General features: G+C 43.3%; 1 protein-coding gene across 1 annotated transcript in view; it reads right to left on the bottom strand.

The window, feature by feature from the left end:
• Positions 1-23,859, bottom strand: part of ROR2 (receptor tyrosine kinase like orphan receptor 2) — a 229,092-nt gene that overhangs the window by 26,327 nt on the left and 178,906 nt on the right. Inside the window, exons 3-4 of the mRNA XM_012773835.3 lie at positions 12,851-13,138; positions 11,973-12,003 (exon numbers count right to left, since the gene is read on the bottom strand). Coding sequence (XP_012629289.1) covers positions 11,973-12,003; positions 12,851-13,138 — 319 coding nt within the window. The remainder of the gene's footprint in view (positions 1-11,972; positions 12,004-12,850; positions 13,139-23,859) is intronic.

The raw sequence follows: 23,859 nt of genomic DNA, 5'->3' as shown, positions 1-23,859 counted from the left end.
TAAAGCTATCCTGTTAGAGCACTGCGGCATTAGTCCAGGAACAGAAGCTACTGGCACAAAATAGAGAGCCTACAAGCAGACCCGTGTGGGGAGAAATTGCACATAGGAGGGGTGATGTTAAGTTTAATGATTACAGGTGGGGCCATTTATTAGATGGTACCAAGGCAGGAGGCCATCTATACAGAAAAATACTACAGTAGAATACTAGCTCATAAAATCAACGTGGAAGACCAATGTGGCACAGCAATAAAGCAGAAAAAAATACCAGCACAAAAAAATCAATTCTAGATGAAGTAAAAACTCTGTAAAGGAGCATATCTAGAAATTATTTTAAAGCTCTTGTAAAGCACTAACAAAAAGACAAATATCCTAACAGAAAAACAGACAAAGCAAAGTCTATTTTGGTTAGTTGTGGTAGTTATTTTCTAAGACGTAGTCACAAACACTGAACTAGTGAATATTAAGCCATCACTTTTGGGGAAATATAGAGTTAGTTTCTTGTAAGCTTCTGGTTACATTTGCTTCAACCAATAAAAATACATAAACTTGTTCAATGTGCATTTTTATTTAAAGACATCTTATCTAATATATATATGATTGATTTGTTAGCGCTGAACTTCCAGCCTACAGCATACACCTCGTGCCTGCGTGAAGCCTCTCTGACACAGGCTATTCCCTCCATAAGACACGTGCACCTTCTCGCACTTAGGAACACCAGACAGCCCTTCAGCACTATGCCTGGGAGCCATTTAAAACATGGAAATCACCAAAAGCCCAAAAATATGAAACATGTGACACTTAACAGACCACAAAAAGGACGCCTGCTTACAGTATTAGGACTAAACCAGGAAGGCAGAGGGTCACCCTTTTTCCACCTCAACTGGGAATGTGCATGTCAGGTGACTTGAATTTTCTCCACTGTGCATATATGGCCATGGAAACACTTTGAGTGTTGATTTTGGGGTCACAAATAAACTTTAGTAAATATGTGAATTTGCAAATATGGAATAAGGAAGACAGGCTGTATATGTACAGGCAATTCCATGGCTATTAATCCCACCTCACTATTTACTGGTGAAATCTAATGTAAAATTACTATTTGACACAAAGATTATGTCAAAATGTTAAGTTCTGATAATACCATGTGCTAGGAAACACAGGGAAACGATAACTCATTGTTGCTGAAGAGACCATGAATTCCTTGGTCACTGCAGAGGGCAGTCTGGCCACTCCTAGTAGACGTAGGAGGTGCACTCCTGAAATTCTACTCCCTGATCTCTGTCCTGGGAGGACTCTCACCCACAGGGCCCAGGAGACATGGGACGGATGTCTTCTGCAAGACAGTCTGTATCAGCAGAAAGAATCAACCTTCACTAGCAAGCAATGCATGACTAAAGTAGTACTTACTCACAGAATGAAATACGGTGAGTATTAGTTAAGATGAACTTTATCTATGTGTATTAACATGGGCTTTCAGATTGGAAAATACTCTTCACCAACCTCCAAAAATAAATCTAGTCATCTACTATTTACATAAAACAGAGCACAGAAAGGTTGAAAATTAAGTGGGGCAGGAATAGTAAGAAAGGTCCCTGGCAAATACAAATTAAAACAAAAAAAGCAGACGTAGCTCTATTATTGTTAGGAAAAACCAAATTCCAGGCAAAATACATTCAATGGAACTGTAAAAGAAACAAAAATGAAAAAGGTCTATAGCCTCAATATACATATTCTCAATACATATTCTTCTATACGTATTAAAGGACATACACACAAAACATAAAAAATAGAAAACTGATAGAAATTGGCTAATCCAAGAAGGAGTGTGGATGACTTTCACAAATTTTCAGGTATCTCTTATCCATGAGGACAAAAAAATATATATTTTGACACTTTTAATAATACACTGAACATGCTTGATCTCATATATGAATCAAGAAATGAGTGTCGCTCTGGAAAAAATGGCGGAGTAAAGGTAACCCCAGGACTCCTGTTCCCAGAGAAGGAGACACAGATCCTGGTCTCCTACATGCGAGTGGATCTCCCCACTACGAGGACAGCATGGAGAATCCGCAGAGGTGCAGCCGGGACTTTCATAAAAGAAAAAACAAGGTGATCGGGAAATAACATCAGTTCTCTGGAGAGCGCAGAGCAAACAATAGGGTGCCTGGGGCCCGGCCTGGGGTGAAGTGGGATCAGACCCACAGGAGAACTCCTTGCTTCCCCATTGACCTCCACACTCACCCAGCCAGGGACCTGTCTGAAACTGGTGCGAAATCGCTGCAGGAGAAGAGGGTGCTGGAGGGTGGGGATAAGGGAGAAAAACAATGTGATCTCCCCTGAGCCCCGTGCTAGGGCGGCAAGACAGGAGGAAACTGATCCGTGCGGACTGGGGCGGCAGGTAGAGGTCCGGCCTCTGGTAACCAGCGGGACTAAGCAGGGGCTCTAGGCTGGAACTGCCCTGGGCGAATAAAACCGCACAGGGCGGGTCACTAAAAGTGAGGGCTCTGGCTGAGCAAGCGGTGGGGCAGGCGGTGTGGAGGAGCCTATGGGGTGTCCTATTGACCCAGGCTCCCAACCCGGCACCTTCTGCACCCTAATCAGTCGCCCCCAGTACTGGTGCCCTGCAAGTGGGCTAGCGGTCGCCATTGAGGGGCTCCACAGCCCAGCAGTCAGCAGGCAAGTCCCCCTCCCCCGCCCAGCCTAGAGTCGCTCCTGGCAAATCCCACCACTACACAATCTGCGATCGGCTGGCCAGGCCTGGCTCCATCAATGAACTATTGATAAGTCTAACAGCCAATGGGAGTTACAGCCACTGGGATGCAGGGGTGCAGGGCAGACTGGCGAGATACCTCCTCCCCTCAGCCCGCATCTCTCTTGCCAAAAGTGGTAGCCTCCACCCCTAGAGGTGGGGTGAGACAAGAAAACCAACTCTCCCCCAAATCTAGGGAGAAACCCCTGAAACTACCCCATGAGGGGAACCCTCCAAGTGTGGTGGAAGAGCTCCCCCCAGTGGTTGATAAAGAAGCGACAAAAGAGTGGACCACTGAGCTCTAGCAATTGACCCAGATGGGGAGGGCCCAACACAATTCAAAAAATCAAACCGAAAATACTCTCCCTAGGAGATACACCAGCTTTCAAGAAACAGAGTCTGAACAAACCCAAAACACTACAATGACAGAAGAAGAATTCCAAAATTGGATTGGAAGAAAGCTCAATGATATGCAAGAAAAAATGGATAACCAACACAAAGAAACTACAAAGAAGATACAAGAATTGGAACAAAGATTCACTAAGGAGATCGACATCTTGAAGAAGAATCAATCAGACATCCTCGAAATGAAGAATTTATTCAGGGAAATTCAAAACACAGTGGAAAGCCTCAAAAATAGGGTAGACCAAACAGAAGAAAGAATCTCAGAGGTCAAAGACAACTCATTGAAATCAAATTAATTAATTCCAAAGTTAGAGCAGAAAAATAAAAGACATGAACAAAGCTTACAAGAATTGTGGGATTATACGAAGAAAAATAACCTGCGAGTCCACTGGATTCCGGAGAAGGAGGAAGAAAAAACCCAAGGGTTGGATAAGCTTGTTGAAGAAATAATTGAGGAAAACTTCCCAGGTCTAACCAGTAACCCAGAATTAGAAATACAAGAGGCAAAAAGGACTCCTGGGAGATACAATGCAAACACCAGAACACACCATGTGGTCATCAGACTGACCAAAATATCAACAAAAGAGACCCTCCTACAACCTGTAATACAAGATAGGCAAGTTACATACAAAGGAAAACAGATCCAAATAACACCAGATTTATCAACTGAAACAATACAAGCAAGGAGGGAATGGGAATACACTCTCACTCTTTTGAAACAAAATAACACCCAGGATAGAATCTTGTACCCTACAAAACTAAGCTTTATATATGAAGGAGAAATTAAGACATTCGGAGATAAGCAAGTCTCAGAGAATTCACCAAGACAAGACCAGCCCCTACAAGAAGTACTCAAAATAGTGTTACGCATGGAACACCATAATAAAAATTCACGCATATAAAACAACCAAAACCCAAAGATTAAAGGCCAGATATTACAATGACTCAAGAGAGAAATCAAAGCAACAACATCCAATCGAACAGAATGAACAGTAATCTACCTTACCTATCAGTCCTCTCAGTAAATGTGAATGTCTTAAACTCTCCACTCAAGAGACATAGGCTGGCTGAATGGATAAGAAAATACAGGCCAAGTATATGCTGACTTCAGGAAACATATCTAACCTGCAAGGATGCATATAAACTAAAAGTAAAAGGGTGGAGATCAGTATTCCAAGCAAGTGGAGGCCAAAAGAAGGCTGGCGTGGCAGTTCTAATCTCAGATGATTTAGTTTTTAAACCAACAAAAGTAGTAAAAGACAAAGAGGGTCATTATATAATGGTGAAGGGCACAGTCCAACAAGAAGAGATAACAATTTTAAATATATATGCACCCAACTTAGGTGCACCCAGATTCATAAAGCAAACCTTACTGGAGCTAAGCAAATGGATTAACAGCAACTCCATAATCACCGGAGATTTCAACACCCCACTGACTGCACAGGACAGATCCTCCAAACAGAAAATTAATAAAGAAACAATGGACTAAAACAAAACTCTAGAACAACTGGGTCTGACTGACATTTACAGGACATTCTACCAAAATCCACTGAGTATACGTTCTTCTCATCAACTCACGGGACATTCTCTAAGATTGACTATATCCTAGGACACAAAGTAAGCCTCAAGAAATTTAAAAAAGTAGAAATCATACCATGTATCTTCTCAGATTACAGTGGAATAAAAGTAGAAATCAACCCTAACAGAAACTCACATTTCTACACAAAAACGTGGAAATTAAACAACCTCCTACTAAATGATTACTTCATAAATGAAGAAGTCAAGATGGAAATAAAAAAATTCTATGAACAAAATGACAGTGGAGAGACAAGTTATCAAATCCTCTGGGGCACAACTAAAGCAGTTCTGAGGGGAAAGTTTATTTCCATAAAGCCCTATAACGAAAACTCAAAAAGATCACGAATAGACAATCTAACGAAACGACTCTAAGAGCTGGAAAACGAAGAACAGACCAACCCGGAAACCCAGCAGAAGAAGTGAAACCAACAAGATCAAATCAGAACTAAATGAAATTGAAAACAGGGAAGCTATTGAAGAGATTAATAAAACAAACAGTTGGTTCTTTGAAAAAATAAACAAAATTGACATGCCATTGACTAGGCTAACGAAAAGCAGAAAAGAGAAATCTCTAATAAGCTCCATCAGGAACAAAAAAGGAGATATCACAACTGATCCCAAAGAGATACAAGATATAATTTATGAATACTACAAAAACCTCTATGCACACAAACTAGAAAATATGGAGGAAATGGATAAATTTCTAGAAACACACAGCCTCCCGAGGCTCAATCAGGAAGAAATAGATTTCCTGAACAGACCAATCTCAAGAGCTGAAATAGAAATAGCAATTAAAAATCTCCCTAAAAAGAAAAGTCCCGGTCCAGATGGTTTCACACCCGAGTTTTACCACACTTACAAAGAAGAACTAGTACCTATCTTGCAGAAATTAACCACAACATCGAGAAGAACGGAAACCTCCCCGACACCTTTTATGAAGCGAATATTACTCTGATACCAAAACCAGGAAAGGATGCAACAAAAAAAAAGAAAACTACAGACCAATATCCCTAATGAATATAGATGCAAAAATTTTCAACAAAATCTTAGCTAACTGAATCCAGACGCTTATCAAAAAAATAATCCATCACAACCAAGTGGGCTTCATCCCAGGGATGCAGGGATGGTTCAACATACGTAAATCTATAAATGCAATTCACCACATAAACGGAAGCAAAAACAAGAACCACATGATTCTTTCAATAGATGCAGAAAGAGCTTTTGACAAAATTCAACACCCTATCATGATACAAATACCTAATAAAATAGGCATAGAAGGGACATACCTAAAAATGATACAAGCCATATATGACAGACCCATAGCCAACATCATACTGAATGGGGAAAACTTGAAAGCATTACCACTTAGAACTGGAACCAGACAAGGCTGCCCACTATCTCCACTTCTATTCAACACAGTGCTGGAAGTCCTGGCTACAGCAATCAGACAGGAAAGTGGAATTAAAGGTATCCAAATAGGGGCAGAAGAGATCAAACTTTCACTGTTTGCTGATGATACGATATTATATCTAGAAAACCCCAAAGATTCAACCAAGAAACTCCTGGAACTGATCAATGAATTTAGTAAAGTCTCAGGATACAAAATCAATACACAGAAACCAGAGGCATGCATATATGCCAACAACAATCTAAGTGAGAACCAAATCAAAGACTCAATTCCCTTCATAATAGCAACAAAGAAATTAAAGTACCTAGGAATATACTTAATCAAGGAGGTAAAAGAATTCTACAGGGAGAACTATGAAACACTGAGGAAGGAAATAGCAGAGGATGTTAACAGATGGAAATCCATACCATGCTCGTGGATCGGCAGATTCAACATCATTAAAATGTCTACAGTACCCAAACGGATCTACAGATTCAATGCAGTACCTATTAAAATCCCATCAGCATCTTCACAGATACAGAAAAAATAATTTTACACTTCATATGGAACCAAAGAAGACTCCGAATATCAAAAGCGATTCTAGGCAACAAAAACAGAATGGGGGGTATTAATATGCCAGATATCAAACTGTACTACAAAGCTGCAGTAATTAAATCAATCTGGTATTGGCACAAAAATAGGAATATTGACCAGTGGAACAGATCTGAAAATCCTGATATAAAACCATCCTCATATAGCCATCTAATCTTTGACAAAGCAGATAAAAACATACCCTGGAAAAAAGAATCCCTTTTCAATAAATGGTGCTGGGAAAACTGGATAGCCACCTGTAGAAGGCTAAAGCAGGACCCACACCTTTCACCTCTCACAAAAATCAACTCACCCTGAATAACAGACTGAAACCTAAGGTATGAAACTATTAGAATTGTAGAGGAAAATGTTGGAAACACTCTCCTAGACATTGGCCTAGGCAAAGAATTTACGAAGAAGTCCCCAAAGGCAATCACACAGCAATAAAAATAAATAAATGGGACATGATCAAACTCAAAAGCTTCTGCACAGCCAAAGAAATAGACATGAAAGTAAACAGACAACCTACAGAATGGGAGAAAAGTTTTGCATCCTATGCATCTGATATGGGGCTGATAACTAGAATATACTTAGAACTCACGAAAATCAGCAAGAAAAAAATAAAATAACCCTATTAAAAAGTGGGCAAAGGACTTGAACAGAAACTTTTCTACAGAAGACAGAAGAATGGCCAACAAACATATGAAAAAATGCTCAACATCTCTAATCATCAGGGAAATGCAAATCAAAACCACAATGAGATATCACTTAACTCCAGTGAGAATGGCCTTTATCAAAAAGTCCCAAAACAATAAATGCTGGCATGGATGCGAAGAGAGAGGAACACTCCTATACTGCTGGTGGGACTGTACACTAGTTCCACCTCTGTGGAAAGAATATGGAGATAAAGCTATATAAGTGGATCTACCATTTGATCCAGCAATCCCATTACTAGGCATCTACCCAAAAGATCCAATGACACTCTACAAAAAAGACACCTGCATTCGAATGTTGATAGCAGCACAATTCATAATTGCAAGGCTGTGGAAGCGGCCCAATTGCCCATCAGTCCAAGAGTGGATTAATAAAATGCGGTATATGTATACCATGGAGTACTATTCAGCTCTAAGAAGCAACGGTGATATAGTAGCACATCTTATATTTTCCTGGTTAGAGCTGGAACCCATACTACTAAGTGAAGTATCCCAAGAATGGAAAAACAAGCACCACATATACTCACCAGCAAAGTAGTATTAACTGAGCAGCAACTAAGTGGACACATAGGTACTACAGTAATAGGGTATTGGGTAGGTAGGGGGTGGGAGGGGGGCGGGTGTATACATACATAATGAGTTAGATGTGCACCATCTGGGGGATGGTCATGCTGGAAACTCAGACTTGTGGGGGGCAGGTGGGAAAAGGCCTTTTTTGAAACCTTAAAATTTGTCCTTCCATAATATACCAAAATAAAAAATATATATATGTTCTTAAACAAACAAAGAAAAACAAAGAAGTGAGTGTCACCATCAGAGCACACTTACTTTTTGAAGCAACAGGAAAGAGTTACAAAATTGACCATATCTAATTGGCCATAAGGAAGATCTCAACAATTTATCAAGAGTAAAATATAAACAGCCCAAATTCACTGATAATAATGCAAAAAAATGAGAAAACAATAACAAATAAGAAAAGTCTAAATGCCTAGGGGGTTGGAGGAGATATAGAGCCAAAATGGTATTCGGAGGAAACTTCATAGTCTTAAATACATTTATTTGAAAATTTAAAAATGACTAATAAAAATTATTTTTCAAGAAGCCAGAATAATATAAAAGATCACTTGAATCACTGCACATACACCAGAATAGCTACACTTAGAAAGACTGACCACACCAAATGTGGGCCACCATAGAGAGGAACCCAAGCTCTCCCACCCTGGAGGTGGGAGTGGAAAGTGCTACCAAGACTTTAGAAAATTCTAGGAACTTGTAAAATTAAGCGTACTCATACCCTACATCCCAGCATTTCCATTCCTACATAACACCAACAGAAATGAAAATACGTGTCCACAGAAAGCTTGTATCAGAATATCCACAGCAGCTTTATTTGCAATAGTCAAAGCTGGCATCGTTTACGTGTCCATCCACGGAAGGGATGTTCTAGCAGCTGTGCGGATGCAGGGGAACTATCCAGCAATGAACAGTAACAACCTACCGACATGTGCATACCGCAAGTGAGTCTCAAAAGCAGTGTGCTAGGTAAGGAAGCCAGGCTACCTGCTGTAGGATTTCATTTCTATGAAGTTTTAGAACAGGTAACACTAGTCCATGGTGGGGAAAAGTCTGAATGGTGGATGCCTGGGAGGAGAGCTGACTAGGATGCTGCATGACTGAACTTTCTAGAGCGATGGACATTCTGTGCCAGGCAGAGATTTATGCATTTGCTGGACCTTATACGTGGTACTTAAGATGTGTGCATTTCATTATGTATCAATTGTAACCCAGAAAGAAGAAACAAGAACAGTAAACAAATATTGATGCCTTGTTACCCATGCTGAAGTATTTCAGGGTAAGTGTACAAACATCTTGCAACTTACCATGAAATTAATTAGATGGGCTCACAGGTGGACAGAAGATGAGTGGTAAAGCTAGCACAGTGAGATGAAATGTCAGCATCTGGCTGGTGGATATATGGACACTCACTGGAAAATTCTTTCTACTCTTTTGTATGTTTGAAATTTTGCACGATAAAATGTTAGGGAAAAAATACCTTAAAACACAAAGAAAGTGATCCTTGATAGGAAAATTCAATTTAGATCTTAATTCTCACCAAATTTGCCTAAAACTTCATTGCAATTCCAATTGCAATATCATCAGAATTTTCCAAGGAAATTGGGGACTTCTTTACTAAGACACAACATGATAAAACCACAAATTTCTTATAACAGAAAAATTTTAATTTTCATATGACTAAGAAGACATAAATACTTATTAAAAATCATTAAGAAACAAACAAGGTAAAGGGAAAATGGGCCAAGGCTACGAAGCAGCAACTGACTAGAGGAAAAGTTAAGTGCCAAAGTGCACATCAGCAGGCTCAGCCTCACCAGAAATGGGGAAGAAAGCATACTTATTCATTTTTTAATCATTCATTTTTCATTTGGCAAAAATGAACAAGTTTGGAAACCATCTTATGGATATGAGGAGAAACGGGTCCTGTGGTGCCACGGCAGGAAGGAGCCTGTGGCAGTGTGGGCGCCACAAGGTGAGGCCTGTGCCCTGCGGCTGCACCTCGGGATCTGTCCCGGAGAAGCTCTCGGGCAGGTCCCAGGGCGCAGGGAGGCCAGGGCGCAGCGAGGCCGGGGCGCAGGGAGGCCGGGGCGCAGGGAGGCCGGGGCGCAGGGAGGCCGGGGCCTAGGGAGGCCGGGGGCGCAGCGAGGCCGGGAGGCTGGGGTGCAGGGAGGCCGGGGCCCAGTGAGGCCAGGGCGCAGGGAGGCCGGGGGCGCAGGGAGGCCGGGGGCCCAGGGAGGCCGGGGCGCAGGGAGGCCGGGGGCCGAGCGAGGCCAGGGCGCAGGGAGGCCGGGGGCGCAGGGAGGCCAGGGCGCAGGGAGGCCAGGGGCCCAGCGAGGCCGGGGTGCAGGGAGGCCGGGGCGCAGCGAGGCAGGGAGGCCGGGGCGCAGGGAGGCAGGGAGGCCGGGGCGCAGCGAGGCCCCTGAGGCACTGCTGGGCAGGGCGCGGCTCAACGGAAATCCAGTGGCTGCCGGAGAGGCGCCTGCTCTGGCGCGGGTGCAGAGGGGGAAAGAGTATCAGAGGAAATTAAAACGCACGGACACGGAAAGATCTCTAAGAATACTGCTAATCAAACATGTCAAGTATAATATCATGTATGTGGAAAAGTAAACGGAAGCGAGAAGACGCGTGTCCCTGGGGGCGCGTGCTGAGGCGGCCCTGGCCGCGAGGGCCTGCGGGCCGGAGGCTGCGCGGAGCCTCCACAGGCCCAGCTGCCCAGCTACCTACATGAAGGTGCTGGCTTAATCCATAGTTTAAAATGAGGAAAAAGAAAATGTAAAACTAGAGTGGAATGTTTTATATGAATATTTCATTGCATATTTACAATTTGTTATATGGATGTATGAATGTTAAATATTATCTATATGTTTTATAAATTGCATGTCATGACACAGTCATAAGATGTAAAATATATAAATAAATCATAATAGTATATATTTATAAAATATATAAAATAAGAAAAATAATAATTCAACTTTTGAAATGATGTATATGTATTTTTCAAAGCTCCATAAATGAGCCCTTGGTGCAATTTCTTCTTTCCCTACTCTGTGTGAGCGACTGTTGCGGAGAAAGGCTCCAGCACTGCTGCTTGGCACAGAACGTCCTCAAGACCTGCCTTCTGCAAGTGGCCACCGCCGTGCGCTCAGAGGGTCTCTGCCCTGCCACCCTCCCACGCAGCCTTGCAGCGCGTCATCCGGGAGGGTGGTGGCCGGAGGCGCCGGGAAAGCGGGACTCGGCAGCACTGCCCTGAACCAACTGCGGGGTGAACGCACTGCGGCTCGGGGCACGTGGCAGCCAGGCGTCTGCTCTGCAATGTCTGGGGAGAACGAAGGGGCTCCGGCAGTCACTGCTCCTCTCAAACTCAGGCAACAGAGCAATTCTCCACGGACATGAGGGCAGATGAGGCTCTCCTGAGACCGCTGGGCAGCAGGGGGACAACCCTGCACTGGGAAAAAAGAGGCCCAAGTTCAAAGCCAGGTGCAGTTGGCAGCTCACTAAGGTGCCAGCCATGAGCCTGGTGAGACCTCAGTCTCCTCACCTGTAAGGTGGGTCTGAGACCCCTCCCTGGTCAGAAGTGGCCTGAGGCCCAGGGGCACACTGTTTGCTGACAGAAGACTGGTGGCCCTGGCATTTTTGAGTGAGAACTGTCTCCCTGTCCCCAAACGTCCTCGTGAGCCAGGGTCCTCCTGCTGGCCCCGGCGGTCTAGTCTACGCCCCTTTCGGCTGCCTTGTGTACGGTCCTGATCACTGAAATGCGTTAACAGTTTTTGTTTTCATGACATTTTTTCTTTACACTAAACATGGAAAACGAAGATGTTTCCCAACTCAAAACAAGCGCACTGCCATCCTTTGTGTGAAGCCCAGCCAACTTCTAGCAAAGACATGAGCTGGCAGAATTTAAAACCTGGATTCTTATATAATGGAAATCCTCAGAGCATCAGAAAATAGTTTAGGGAAAACAGATACTCACTGGAAATTATGGTTTGGGCTGTGAGTCGGACCTGAAAAAGATGAAACAAAAAGACACGTTATTAATACTTCATGATTTGGAATACAATTTTTTTCAAGTCAAGCCAGTGGCAACCAGGGCTGAAGCCTGCGGGCTCGCTGGTGGCCGTCCTTGGCTGGGCTCCACTCCTGCCCACGATCACATGTCAGCGATGCTGGAAACCACGGGAAGGGATTTGCTTTTGCAGATACTTGTGGAGATGTTCTGGAGTTTCCGCTGTCCTTTCTCTCTTCTCGTCTCATCTTTAAACACAGCATCTGTTTTCTACTTGTGATACAATGATGTGGGCCTGGGGGACATAGTGAGACCCTCTCACAGCTGGGACGAAGGGGACACCTCCCTTCCTGCCATGTCATTCCCTCCCCACACATGACGAGCACAAAGTTTAGAACGCTCTTGGTGCTTTGCGCTCTCCCACCCCAAGGGCTGGGCTGCAGTGGGGCGATGGGCAGGGGCTGTGACAGGCAGGCAAGGCCCGCACCACCAACATGGTGGCTCTGGCCCTAGTGCGTGGCCAGCCCCCACAGACTGGACCTCCTGGAACACCGCCTTCCCGCCAGGCCTCTCAGCACAGCCCACCAAGCGTGTCTAGGGTTACTTTCTGAGCTCCAGGTTTACAGACCAGTCCACCTGCATCGGTTTCCTTTTATTCATAGTAAACAGGGAGCAGGTTGAGGTGGGATCTTGGGCACAGTGGGAAAGACCTTGGGGATGGTTTTATGGATTTCCTCTCATATTAACTTGTGTGTGTGCGGTTTCAAATGGCAAACTGACCTCTGGCTTGGTGGCTGTGAACGTTCCTATCTGCTAACCCACACGCCTTGGCTGTCCTGACTCACCCAGCCGCACGAACAGGACCCCGGTGGCTGTGATGGTCTTCACTCCATTGGTGGCCACGCACTGGTAGTAGCCCGTGTCTGTCGTGTCGAGGTCCTGGATTCTCAGTCGAGAACCATACTCTGTCTTCCGGATGATTATCCGCCGCGGCTCCTGCACGACCGGGGCATCGTTCTTCAGCCACCGCACGTTGGGGGGAGGGTTTCCCGCCACCTTGCAGTGCAGAATTGCTGTCTGCCCTTGGACAATGGTGATATTGTTTACAGGCTCCAGGAAACTCAGAAAGTAACCTGCCAAGGAGAGCAAGGAGAGGGTCACAAAAGAGCCAACTTCAGTGAGGGCTGCAAGGAAGGGCTGCTGGCGGCTCTGTTACGAACACCTCTGAGGGAAGGCCTTTCTCCCATGTGCATTCCTGTGGTCAGTTCTTGTTATCTGCAGTGATTATGTTCTAGAATGTTGCAGTGAACACTGAATCAGTGAGTAGTGAACCACTGTTCCCCGGGGAAATACAGGCTCAGAAACCTGAGAGCCTCTGCTCACGTTTTCATCGACCAGTCAATACATGACCGTGGTTTATGTGTGTTTCTGCTGAAAGACACTGCATCTAATAGGGATTGCTGATTCGCTCACACTGCACTGGTGGCCAACAGCTTCACAGCTCACGCCTGAATGGCGCTTCTCTAACAAGGGTGTACTCCACGCGGCACATCATGGGCCTCTTCACTCAGTTCACCAGGCAGCCTGTTGGCATGACGCTTGGTGCCATTTTAAATAGCAAAATCACCAACAAAAAGCACAAATATGTGAGAAATGTGGCGCTACCACATTTCACAGGTTCACTACCAAGAAGAGGACACACGTTCACAGGCGAGAGCTGAAACCAGGAAACAGAGCGCTGCCTCATTCAGCCTCAGCTCGGAACACACACGTTGAGTGACTCAAACTTTTTACTGGCTTGGGCATGTCTTTGAAAGACCATAAAAGCACCCCGAGTATTGATTTGGGGGTTACAAATAGATTTTAGCCATTAGGTGGACTTGCAAATGTGAAATCTGAAAATGAGGATCAACTGTATTTCTCTTTCTAGACACTAACTGTAACTGGGACTGTAAGAAATCCATGCTCAGAAAGTCCCTCTTCCCCTTCTTCCATACCATTAAGCATAAAGCCACAGGAAGTAAAATTTAAAAAGAAAACGGGGATTAATCAAGATGGCAGATGAGAAACACCGCCAGACAGAGTGTCTCTAGAGAAAAGACAGATTCGAGGATACATTAGAAGAAAGAAGCAGAAGGACAAGTATACATGAGATGAGGGTCGGAAGGAGGGTACCTGAGACCACGGGAGACTCCACAGGAGGACGTTGCAGAGGAGAATTGGAAGCAGAGACCTCTGGGGCAGCCCGGAGACCAGTGGCAAGGGTAGGTAGAGTGATTAACTCTACCTCCCTTGCATCTCAGACTGCTGGTGGGCTCCCCAGCGGGTGGAGAGACCTGCGGACACCAGCCCAGAGACGGCCACCGCCAGTGAGTGGTGAGCCTGTAGTGGACGTGGCACCAGGCTCCCAACTCCCTCGGGCACCTCCCTGTGCACAGACCCGAGCCGCACGGCAGGCGCCATAACGCCTCATTCTCCCCTCCACCGACCCTACCCGCGGCTACCCAGAGAGACAATATAGCCGCCAGCCAGAGGCACCACCAGGAAAAAGGACATTCCCTTTTGGGGCCCTACAGCTGACTGGGGGAACTCAGACGGTGAACTCCCTACCCGTCAGCCCTCCCAGCTGGCCCAGAGATCCCAGGAGAAACGGGCAGACCCTGAGGCTGAGAGACACAGACCCAGCTTGGCTCACTGTGGGTGAATTGGGACCGGCACTCCTCTCCCTGGTGGGGATACAGTTTGAACTCTGAGTCCCAGAGGTCAGACCTACAGACCAGATCCCATGCACCCAGGTCTCGCATTGTCCGGGACACAGAATGGATATATCTACTGAGGAGTGTGTCCCTTTGGGGACAGATTAGCGTCCTAGAGAGCAACCCTCCTCCCAAAGGGAGGCTGTGCACCCAGCCCAGGTGGCAATCCTGCGCAGGGAAACTCCTGGCCTGCAGCACAGCCAGGGTAGGCCAGGTGACATGAGGTCTGGCCTGATGGCAGAGGCCCAGGAGTAGCCGTGAAGTTGGGGAGGGTGGAAAGAAGTGAGGCCCGCTCCAGACTGCGGGTCTCAAACAGCCTGACCCCACATGCAGACTTTCTGGCTGAGCGGGGCCATTCCAGCCCCTCCCTGATGGCTTTTCCTGGAAGCAGAGAACAGAACTTTGACCCCTGCTAACAGCATTGGTGGTACCTGAGGGCAGGCTTACCCAACCCAGCTCTGCCCAGACTCATTCTAAGACCAGCCCTCACTGAGGGGGAGAAAAGGACACACCTGGAAGTCCCAGGCCCCATCAACCACCTGAGGCACTAGAGTGCCTCTCTAGAGGAACAAGAGCTGGTTATAGGACATAAAAACAACAGCGTAACCTGTTACTCCAAGCAAGTACTACCTACTGACAGGGAGGACATTCTGCATACCCTTTTCATGGCACCTACTAACTCATACAGGGTGTGGTTGAATCTTACCCACAAACATCAACTTCCGGCTCAGAGACTAAGCAGGGCGTGTCAATACCCAAATGAAAACCTAAAGGAAAGAAGCAACAACTGATCGACATGGAAAGAAATCAGCGAAGGAACTCCGGCAACATGAAGGATCAAACGGAAACCACATCCCCAAAGAGGAGCACCAGCCCCTTAGAAACAGACACCAACCAAAATCACGCAACTAAAATGACAGAAGAGGAATTTCAAATGTGGATCATAAGAAAATTCAATGACCTGCAAGAACAACTCAATAACCAACACAAAGAAAACACAAAAAGATTCCAGGACCTGGAACAAATATTCACTAAAGAAATTGATACAATTAAGAAAAGCTTAACCGAACTCCTGGAAATGAAGAATCAATTCAGGGAACTACAAAATACAGTGGAAAGCCTCAAGAACAGGGTAGATCAAACAGAAGAAAGAATCTCAGAGATTGAAGATAACACCTTCCAATTAAATAAATCAGTCACAGAGATAGAGCACAGAAACAAGAAAAAAGAGCAAAGCCTACACGAGATGCGGGATTAGGTCAAGAAACCTAATGTGAGGGTCATAGGGTTACCAGAAGGGGAAGAAGACAACACTCAAGGTTTGCACAAGCTATTTCAAGATATCATAGAGGAAAATTTCCCAGGCCTTGGTGAAAACCTCCATATACAAGTTCAAGAAGCTCAGAGGACCCCTGGGAGATTCAATGCAAATGGGAAGACGTCACAACATGCAGTCATCAGACTAACCAAAATATCAACTAAAGAGGCCCTTCTAAGAGCTGTAAGATGAAAGAAGCAAGTAACATACAAAGGAAAGCCAATCTAAATAACACCAGACTTGTCTACTGAGACTTTACAAGCAAGGAGTGACTGGGGCCACATTCTGACTCTTCTGAAACAGAACAATGCCCAGCCTAGAATCTTATTCCCTGCAAAACTAAGTTTTGTATATGAAGGTGAAATCAAGACATTCTCAGATAAGCAAAGACTGAGGGAATTCACCAAGACCAGCCCAGCCCTTCAAGAAGTACTCAAAACAGTGTTACCCACGGATCAGCACAATAAACACTCACGAATGTAAATCTACTCAAAGCTAAAGATTGAAGCCAGATACTACAATAGCTCAAGAGAGAAAACAAAGCAACGAAGTTCAACCCAACTTAATGAACAGAAATCTGCCACACCTATCTGTTATCTCAATAAATGTGAATGGTTGAACTCTCTACTCAAGAGACATAGGCTAGCCAAATGGATAAAAAAAAATACATGCCAAGTATCTGCTGCCTTCAGGAAACACATCTAACCTGCAAGGATGCATATAGACTAAAGGTAAACGGATGGAGAACAATATTTCAAGCAAACGGAAGCCAAAAGAAAGCTGGCATGGTGGTGCTGATTACCGATAACTTAGTTTTTAATTCAACAAAAGTAACAAAAGACAAAGAAGGTCACTATATAAGGTGAAGGGTACAGTTCAACAAGAAGACATAACAATTCTAAATATATATGCTCCCAACCTTGGTGCACCCAGATTCATAAATCAAACTGTACTTGATCTAAACAAATAGATAAACAACAACACCATAATAGTTAGAGACTTTAACACCCCACTGACAGCACAGGACAGATTCTCCAAACAGAAAATCAACAAACAAATAACGGACTTAAACAGAACTCTACAATAAATGGGTCTGACTGACATTTACAGGACATTCTACCCCAAAACCACTGATTATACGTTCTTCTCATCAGCTTGTCGGGCATTCTCTAAGATTGACCATATCCTAAAACACAAAGTACGTCTCAAACAATTTAAAAAAATAGAAATTTTACCATGTATCTTTTCAGACCACAATGGAATAAATGTAGAAGTCAATCCTAACAGGAGTTCTCATTTCTACACAAAGTCATGGAAACTAAACAACTTTCTGCTGAATGATCACTTCATAAATGAGGAAATCAAGATGGAAATCAAAAGATTATTTGAACTAAATGACAAAGGTGACACAAGTTACCAAAACCTGTGGGACATAGCTAAAATAATCCTAAGTGGAAAGTTCATTTCCATAAATGGCTATATCCAAAAGTCAAAAATATCACAAATAGACAACCTAATGAATAGTCTAAAAGAGCTGGAAAAAGAAGAACAGACCAACCCAAAACCCAGCAGAAGAAGTGAAATCATTAAGATCAATTCAGAACTAAACGAAATTGACAACAGGTAAACTGTACAGAAGATTAATAAAAAGTTGGTTCTTTAAAAAAATAAACAAAATTGACACACTATCGGCTAGACTAATGAAAAACAGAAAAGAAAAATCTCTAATAAGCTCCATCTGGAATAATAAAGGAAAAATTACAAGTGATGCCACGGAGGCACAAGATATAATTTATGAATACTACAAAAACCTCTATACACACTAACTGAAAAATGTGGAGAAAGTGGACTATTTTTTTAGAAACACACAGCTCCCTAGGCTCCACCAGGAAGAAATAGAATTCCTGAACAGACCAATATCAAGTACTGAAATTGATACAGCAATAAAAAACCTTCTTAAAAAGAAAAGTCCTGTACCAGATGGTTTCACACCCAAATTCTACCATACCTACAAAGAAGAACTGGTGCCTATCCTGCAGAAATTATTCCACAACATTGAGAAGGATGGAAATCTCCCCAACACATTTTATGAAGCAAACATAACCCTGATACCAAAACCAGAAAAGGATGCAACAAAAAAAGAAAACTACAGACCAATATCCCTTATGAATATAGATACAAAAATTCTCAACAAAATCCTAGCCAATCAAATCCAGGTGCTTGTCAAGAAAATAATTCATCACAACCAAGTGGGCTTCATCCCAGGGATGCAAGGATGGTTCAACATATGTAAATCTATAATCGTAATTCACCATATAAACAGAAGCAAAAACAAAGACGATATGATCCTCTCAATAGATGCAGAGAAATCATTTGACAAAATTCAACACCCTTTTATGATAAGAAAGCTCAAGAAAATAGGCATAGACGGGGCTTACCTATAAATGATACAAGCCATATATGACAAACCCACAGCCAACATCATACTGAATGGGGAAAAACAGAAAGTATTCCCACTTAGAACTGGAACAAGACAAGGTTGCCCACTATCTCCACTTCTGTTCAACATAGTGCTGGAAGTCCTCACTACAGCAATCAGACAAGAGAGCGGAATTAAGGGAATCCAAATGGGAGCAGAAGAGATCGAACTTTCACTCTGTGCTGATGACATGATATTATACCTAGAAAACCCCAAGGATTCAACCAAGAGACTCCTTGAATTGATAAATGAATTCGGTAAAGTCTCCGGATACAAAATCAATACACAGAAATCAGAGGCATTCATATAGGCCAACAACAGTAAATGTGGGAACCAAATCAAAGACTCAATTCCCTTCAAATATAGCAACAAAGAAAATAAAGTACCTTGGAATATACTTAACTAAGGAGGCAAAAGACCTCTACAGCGAGAACTATGAAACACTGAAGAAGGAAATAGCAGAGGATGTAAACAGATGGAAGAATATACCATGCTCATGGGTCGGCAGAATCAACATTGTTAAAATGTCTATACTACCCAAAGTGACCTACACAGTCAACGCAATCCCTATCAAAATACCATGATCATTTGTCACAGATATACAAAAAATAATTTCACGCTTCGTATGGAACCAGAGAAGACCCCATATAGCAAAATCAATCCTAGGCAATAAAAACAAAATAGGAGGTATCAATTTACCAGACTTCAAACTATCTTACAAGGCTATAGTCATTAAAACAGCTTGTGATTGGCACAAGAACAGGGACATTGACCAGTGGAACAGAACAGAGAACCCAGATATAAAACCAGCCTCATAGAGCCAACTAATCTTCGACAAACCAGATAAAAACATACACTGGGGAAAAGAATCCTTATTCAATAAATGGTGCTGGGATAACTGGATAGCCACATGTAGAAGACTGAAACAAGACTCACACCTTTCACCTCTCACAAAAATCAAGTCTGGGTAACAGACTTGAACCTTAGGTTTGAAACTATTAGAATTCTAGAGTAAAATGTTGGAAATACTCTTCTAGACATTGGCCTAGGCAAAGAATTTATGAAGAAGACCCCAAAGGCAATCACAACAACAGCAAAAATAAACAAATGGGACCTGATTAAATGAAAAAGCTTCTGCACAGCCAAAGAAACTGTCAAGAGAGCAAACAGACAACACACAGAATGGGAGAAAATTTTTGCAAGCTACATATCTGATAACGGGCTGATAATAAAATCCATTTAGAATTCAGGAAAATAAGCAAGGAAAAATTAAACAACCCTAACAAAAAATGGGCAAAGGACATGAACAGAAACTTCTCAAAAGAAGACAGAATAATGGCCAACAAACGTGAAAAAATATTCAACATCTCTAATTATCAGGGAAATGGAAATCAAAACCACAATGAGATATCACTTAACTCCAGTGAGAATGGCCTTTATCAAAAAGTCCCCAAACAACAAATGCTGGCATGGATGCGGAGAGAAAGGGACATTCCTACACTGCTGGTGGGACTGCAAACTAGTTCAACCTCTGTGGAAAGCAATAGAGAGATACCTCAAAGCGATACAAGTAGATCTACCATTTGATCCAGCAATTCCACTACTGGGCATCTATCTAAAAGATCAAAAGTCACTTCATGAAAAAACACCTGCACTCGAATGTTTATGGCAGCACAATTCACAATTGCAAAGCTGTGGAAACAACCCAAGCGCCCATTAATACATGAGTGGATTAATAAAATGTGGTACATGTATACCATGGAGTACTACTCAGCTTTAAGAAACAATGGTGATATAGCACCTCTTGTATTTTCTTGGATATAGCTGGAACCCATTCTACTAAGTGAAGTATCTCAAGAATGGAAAAACAAGCACCACATGTGCTCATCAGCAAATTGGTATTAATAGATCAACACCTAAGTGGACATATAGGAGTAACATTTATCAGGTGTCGGCAGGGTGGCAAGGGGGAGGAGGGGATGGGTGTATACAACCACAACGAGTAAGATGTGCAACATTTGGGGGATGGACTCGCTTGAAGCTCTTACTCGAAGGGGAAGGGGCAATATGTGTAACCTTAACACTTGTACCCCTATAATATGCTAAAATAAATAAATAAGTAAACAAATAAATAAATAAAATAAAATAAATAAAAAGAAAACGTATGACAAATTATGGACATCCTGAAGTCAAGCCAGTGCCTGGCCTATAAATAAAACAGAAGTTAGGCGCTGAGGGGCGCTGAAGGCTTGTCCTGCTGTGTCCAGGCCAGGGTCAGGCGAGAGCAGCCCAGGGCTCACATTCCCTCCTGGGAACACATGTTCTTAGAAGACCCTGAACAGCAGGTGCTGCTCCCCAAGAAGGAGCTGGAAACACTGCCCTGGTGTGTGGGAGCATGTGCACGTATGTGCATGCATGCACTCACGCAGGTGTGTAGTGTGGTCAGGGCTGGAGGACTACTCCCTTACAAAATAAACATGCAAACTAAAATGCCATTACACTTGAGGCAAACTAATGTGAGACATGACAACCATCAGGAGATGAATTTACATCAGATACAACTAAAATAAGAGAGTAATCTGAAGATGACTTTGAAATAGATTCTGAATCTTTTGGTTTTTCTGGTTGGCTCTGATGGTTTCTTTTTAAATGATGCTGAAAGACGGATACTGATTCTACTGGAAAATTATAGGATTTCCCATGGGTGTGAGTGTTGTAGGATGGCTGCTGGTCCCCAGATGTTGGGCAGTTGGAGGTGGTTGGGGAGGGAGCCAGGTCGCAGATTTCCAGCTGAAGAGACAGTCTTCACTCACAGTGACAGTGGACAGCTCCCTGTCCGCAGAATAGTCACTGGTCAGCAGAGATGGCCACCAATGACTATTATTAATAACATCACTAGGTTCTGCCTGATGCTCTACTAGCCACCCCTTCTCAATGTGCTAGACTAACTTGCAGGAGGTAATTCTTAACAGATGACACAAAGCTGGAAGGCAACTGAAATGCTGATGACAACCCCTTGAAAAGTTGGGCTGAGTAACGCAGGATGGAATTTTGGATGTACAGTCTTCATTAATTCAACCCCACAGGAGGTTGTGAAGACCTGCATTCCCGAAGCCCCTGTCTCCTGAACCTCATGCCTTTCTACCTTTGTGGAACACAGGATCTATTCTAATTTGACAATGTGAAGCGGTGACTTTGCTATAGTCTGGGCTGCCCATCCCAACGCATCATTTCTCTGTGTTCTGGCCACACTAGGCTCAGACTAAGACTGAAAAGACGTTCCTAAATGGCCATCTGTTATACCTAGGGGGGCACTGATACAAAGGCACACTGAGGGCCTGCCCAGGTGGGCACACACCAGGGCAGGACTTCCTGGGCAGCTCCAGGTCCTGTCCCTGGCCTTGACGCAGCCACCTTCATGCTGTGCTGAAGCTCAGCAGGACCAGAAGCACCAGTAGGTAGCCAGGTAACTTGCTAAATTCACAGCTCTCTCCCTAAGTAGGTGAGTAAAATTGAGCCTTCAGAAGAAATCAGGAAGACAGATAATGGAGAATTATTTATATCCATTTTTATCAGCCTTCCTGAATCTTCTCTATACCCCCCCCCCCACTGGCCAGGCAGTCCCTGCTCTCCCTAAAGTACACTGAGCTGGTTCCTTCTTCAGCTGGCCAGGAACTCTCTTCAGTGTTCTTTGCTATTTCTCAAGGGTCAAGTCTGTTGAAAATGTCACCTCCACTGAAGGCGTTCCCTGGCTGCCCATCTAGAAGAAAGTATTCATTTCCGCTAATCTACTGGCCTGTTGCTACAGCTATATCACATTTGTTAAATTAGGATGACTGATGTATGTTTTGACAGTAATAACAACAACTATTACTTTTGGGGGCATTTTTCTCAACTTTTTTCTAGATTTTAAAATCATCCTAATAAGTTCCATTTAAAAAAATTGTACTTTGGCTGGGTGTGTTGGCTCATACCTGTAATCCTAACACTTTCGGAGGCCGAGGTGGGAGATTACTTGAGGCCAGGAGTTTGAGCAAGAGCAAGACCCCATATCCAGACAAAATAGAAAAATCTGCTGGGCATAGTAGTACACATCTGCAGTCCCAGCTACTCGGGAGGCTGAGGCAGGAGGATCGCTTGAGCTCAGGAGTTTGAGGTTGCGGTGAGCTATGATGACACCACTGCACTCTAGCTGGGGTGACAGAGCAAGAACCTGTCTCAATAAAAATAAATAAATAACAGTACTTTGATGAAGAAAGACCTGCATTTGTAGGTCATTTGTATAAAACTGGCCTCATGATGTTGAGACAGCATGGTGTAACCATTCATATCAGATCTTCTTAACTATTTAAAAAGCTTTATAAATTTCTTCATATAGATCTTCACATTTATTTTAGATATATTTCTAACTATTCTTTTATTTACTATTATAAATTGGTTTTATTTCTATTATTAATATTTCTGTCTAAATCGTTTAAGGTTTATAGGAAAACTACTAGGATAGCAATCTTCTATATACTATACTAATTTCCTATGGCTGCTGTAACAAATCACCACAAACTGTAGTGGCATAAAACAACACAAATTTATTCTCTTACAGTTGTTGGGTCAGAAACCCTAACATCAACATGAGGGCAGTACTGCCTTCCTTCTGGAGGCCCTGGCTGAGAATCTGTCCCTTGCTGTTCCCACTTCTAGGGGCCACCCTCACTCCTCGGAAGTGGCCCAGGCTTGCCTCACTCCAACCTGTTTCCGTTGTCACATGTCCTGCCACTGAATCTAGCCCTCTGGCCTCCATTTCCTCAGGACCTCTGTGGCTCCCTGGGCCACCTGGATAGCCCAGGGTCATCTTCCCATCTCAAAATCCTCCATTCAGTCACATCCGCAAAGTTCCTGTGCCGTGCAAAGAAGGTAACATACGGATTATGTAACATGTTCCAGGCATTAGAACATGGACAACTTTGGGGGGGGCTGTTATTCTGTCCACCATATATATTTTTCTTTTATCTTGCCACTTTACTGAGCTATCTTAGTAGTTATAACAGTTTATGAGTTGATTGTCTTGGATTTTCTACACAGATATCGTCTTCTTCAAATAACAATAATATAGCCTTTTTGCCTTCAAATTCAAAGCTTTCCTATCTTCTCTTGCCTAATTATTTTGTTCAATATTGTTTTTGATTTAAAATTTTTAAATGCTGAAATATTCCAAACATGTAGAAAAATATAGATATTAACATAATAGACAACCCTTCACAAAACATCAAGATTTGACACTAACTTTTTAACATATTTGACTTA

The sequence above is a fragment of the Microcebus murinus genome, chromosome 12 (genome assembly GCF_040939455.1).
Source record: "Microcebus murinus isolate Inina chromosome 12, M.murinus_Inina_mat1.0, whole genome shotgun sequence".
Lineage (NCBI taxonomy): Eukaryota > Metazoa > Chordata > Mammalia > Primates > Cheirogaleidae > Microcebus > Microcebus murinus.
The sequence above is the reverse complement of the archived record's forward strand: the minus strand, read 5'-3'. Positions and strand labels throughout refer to the sequence as shown.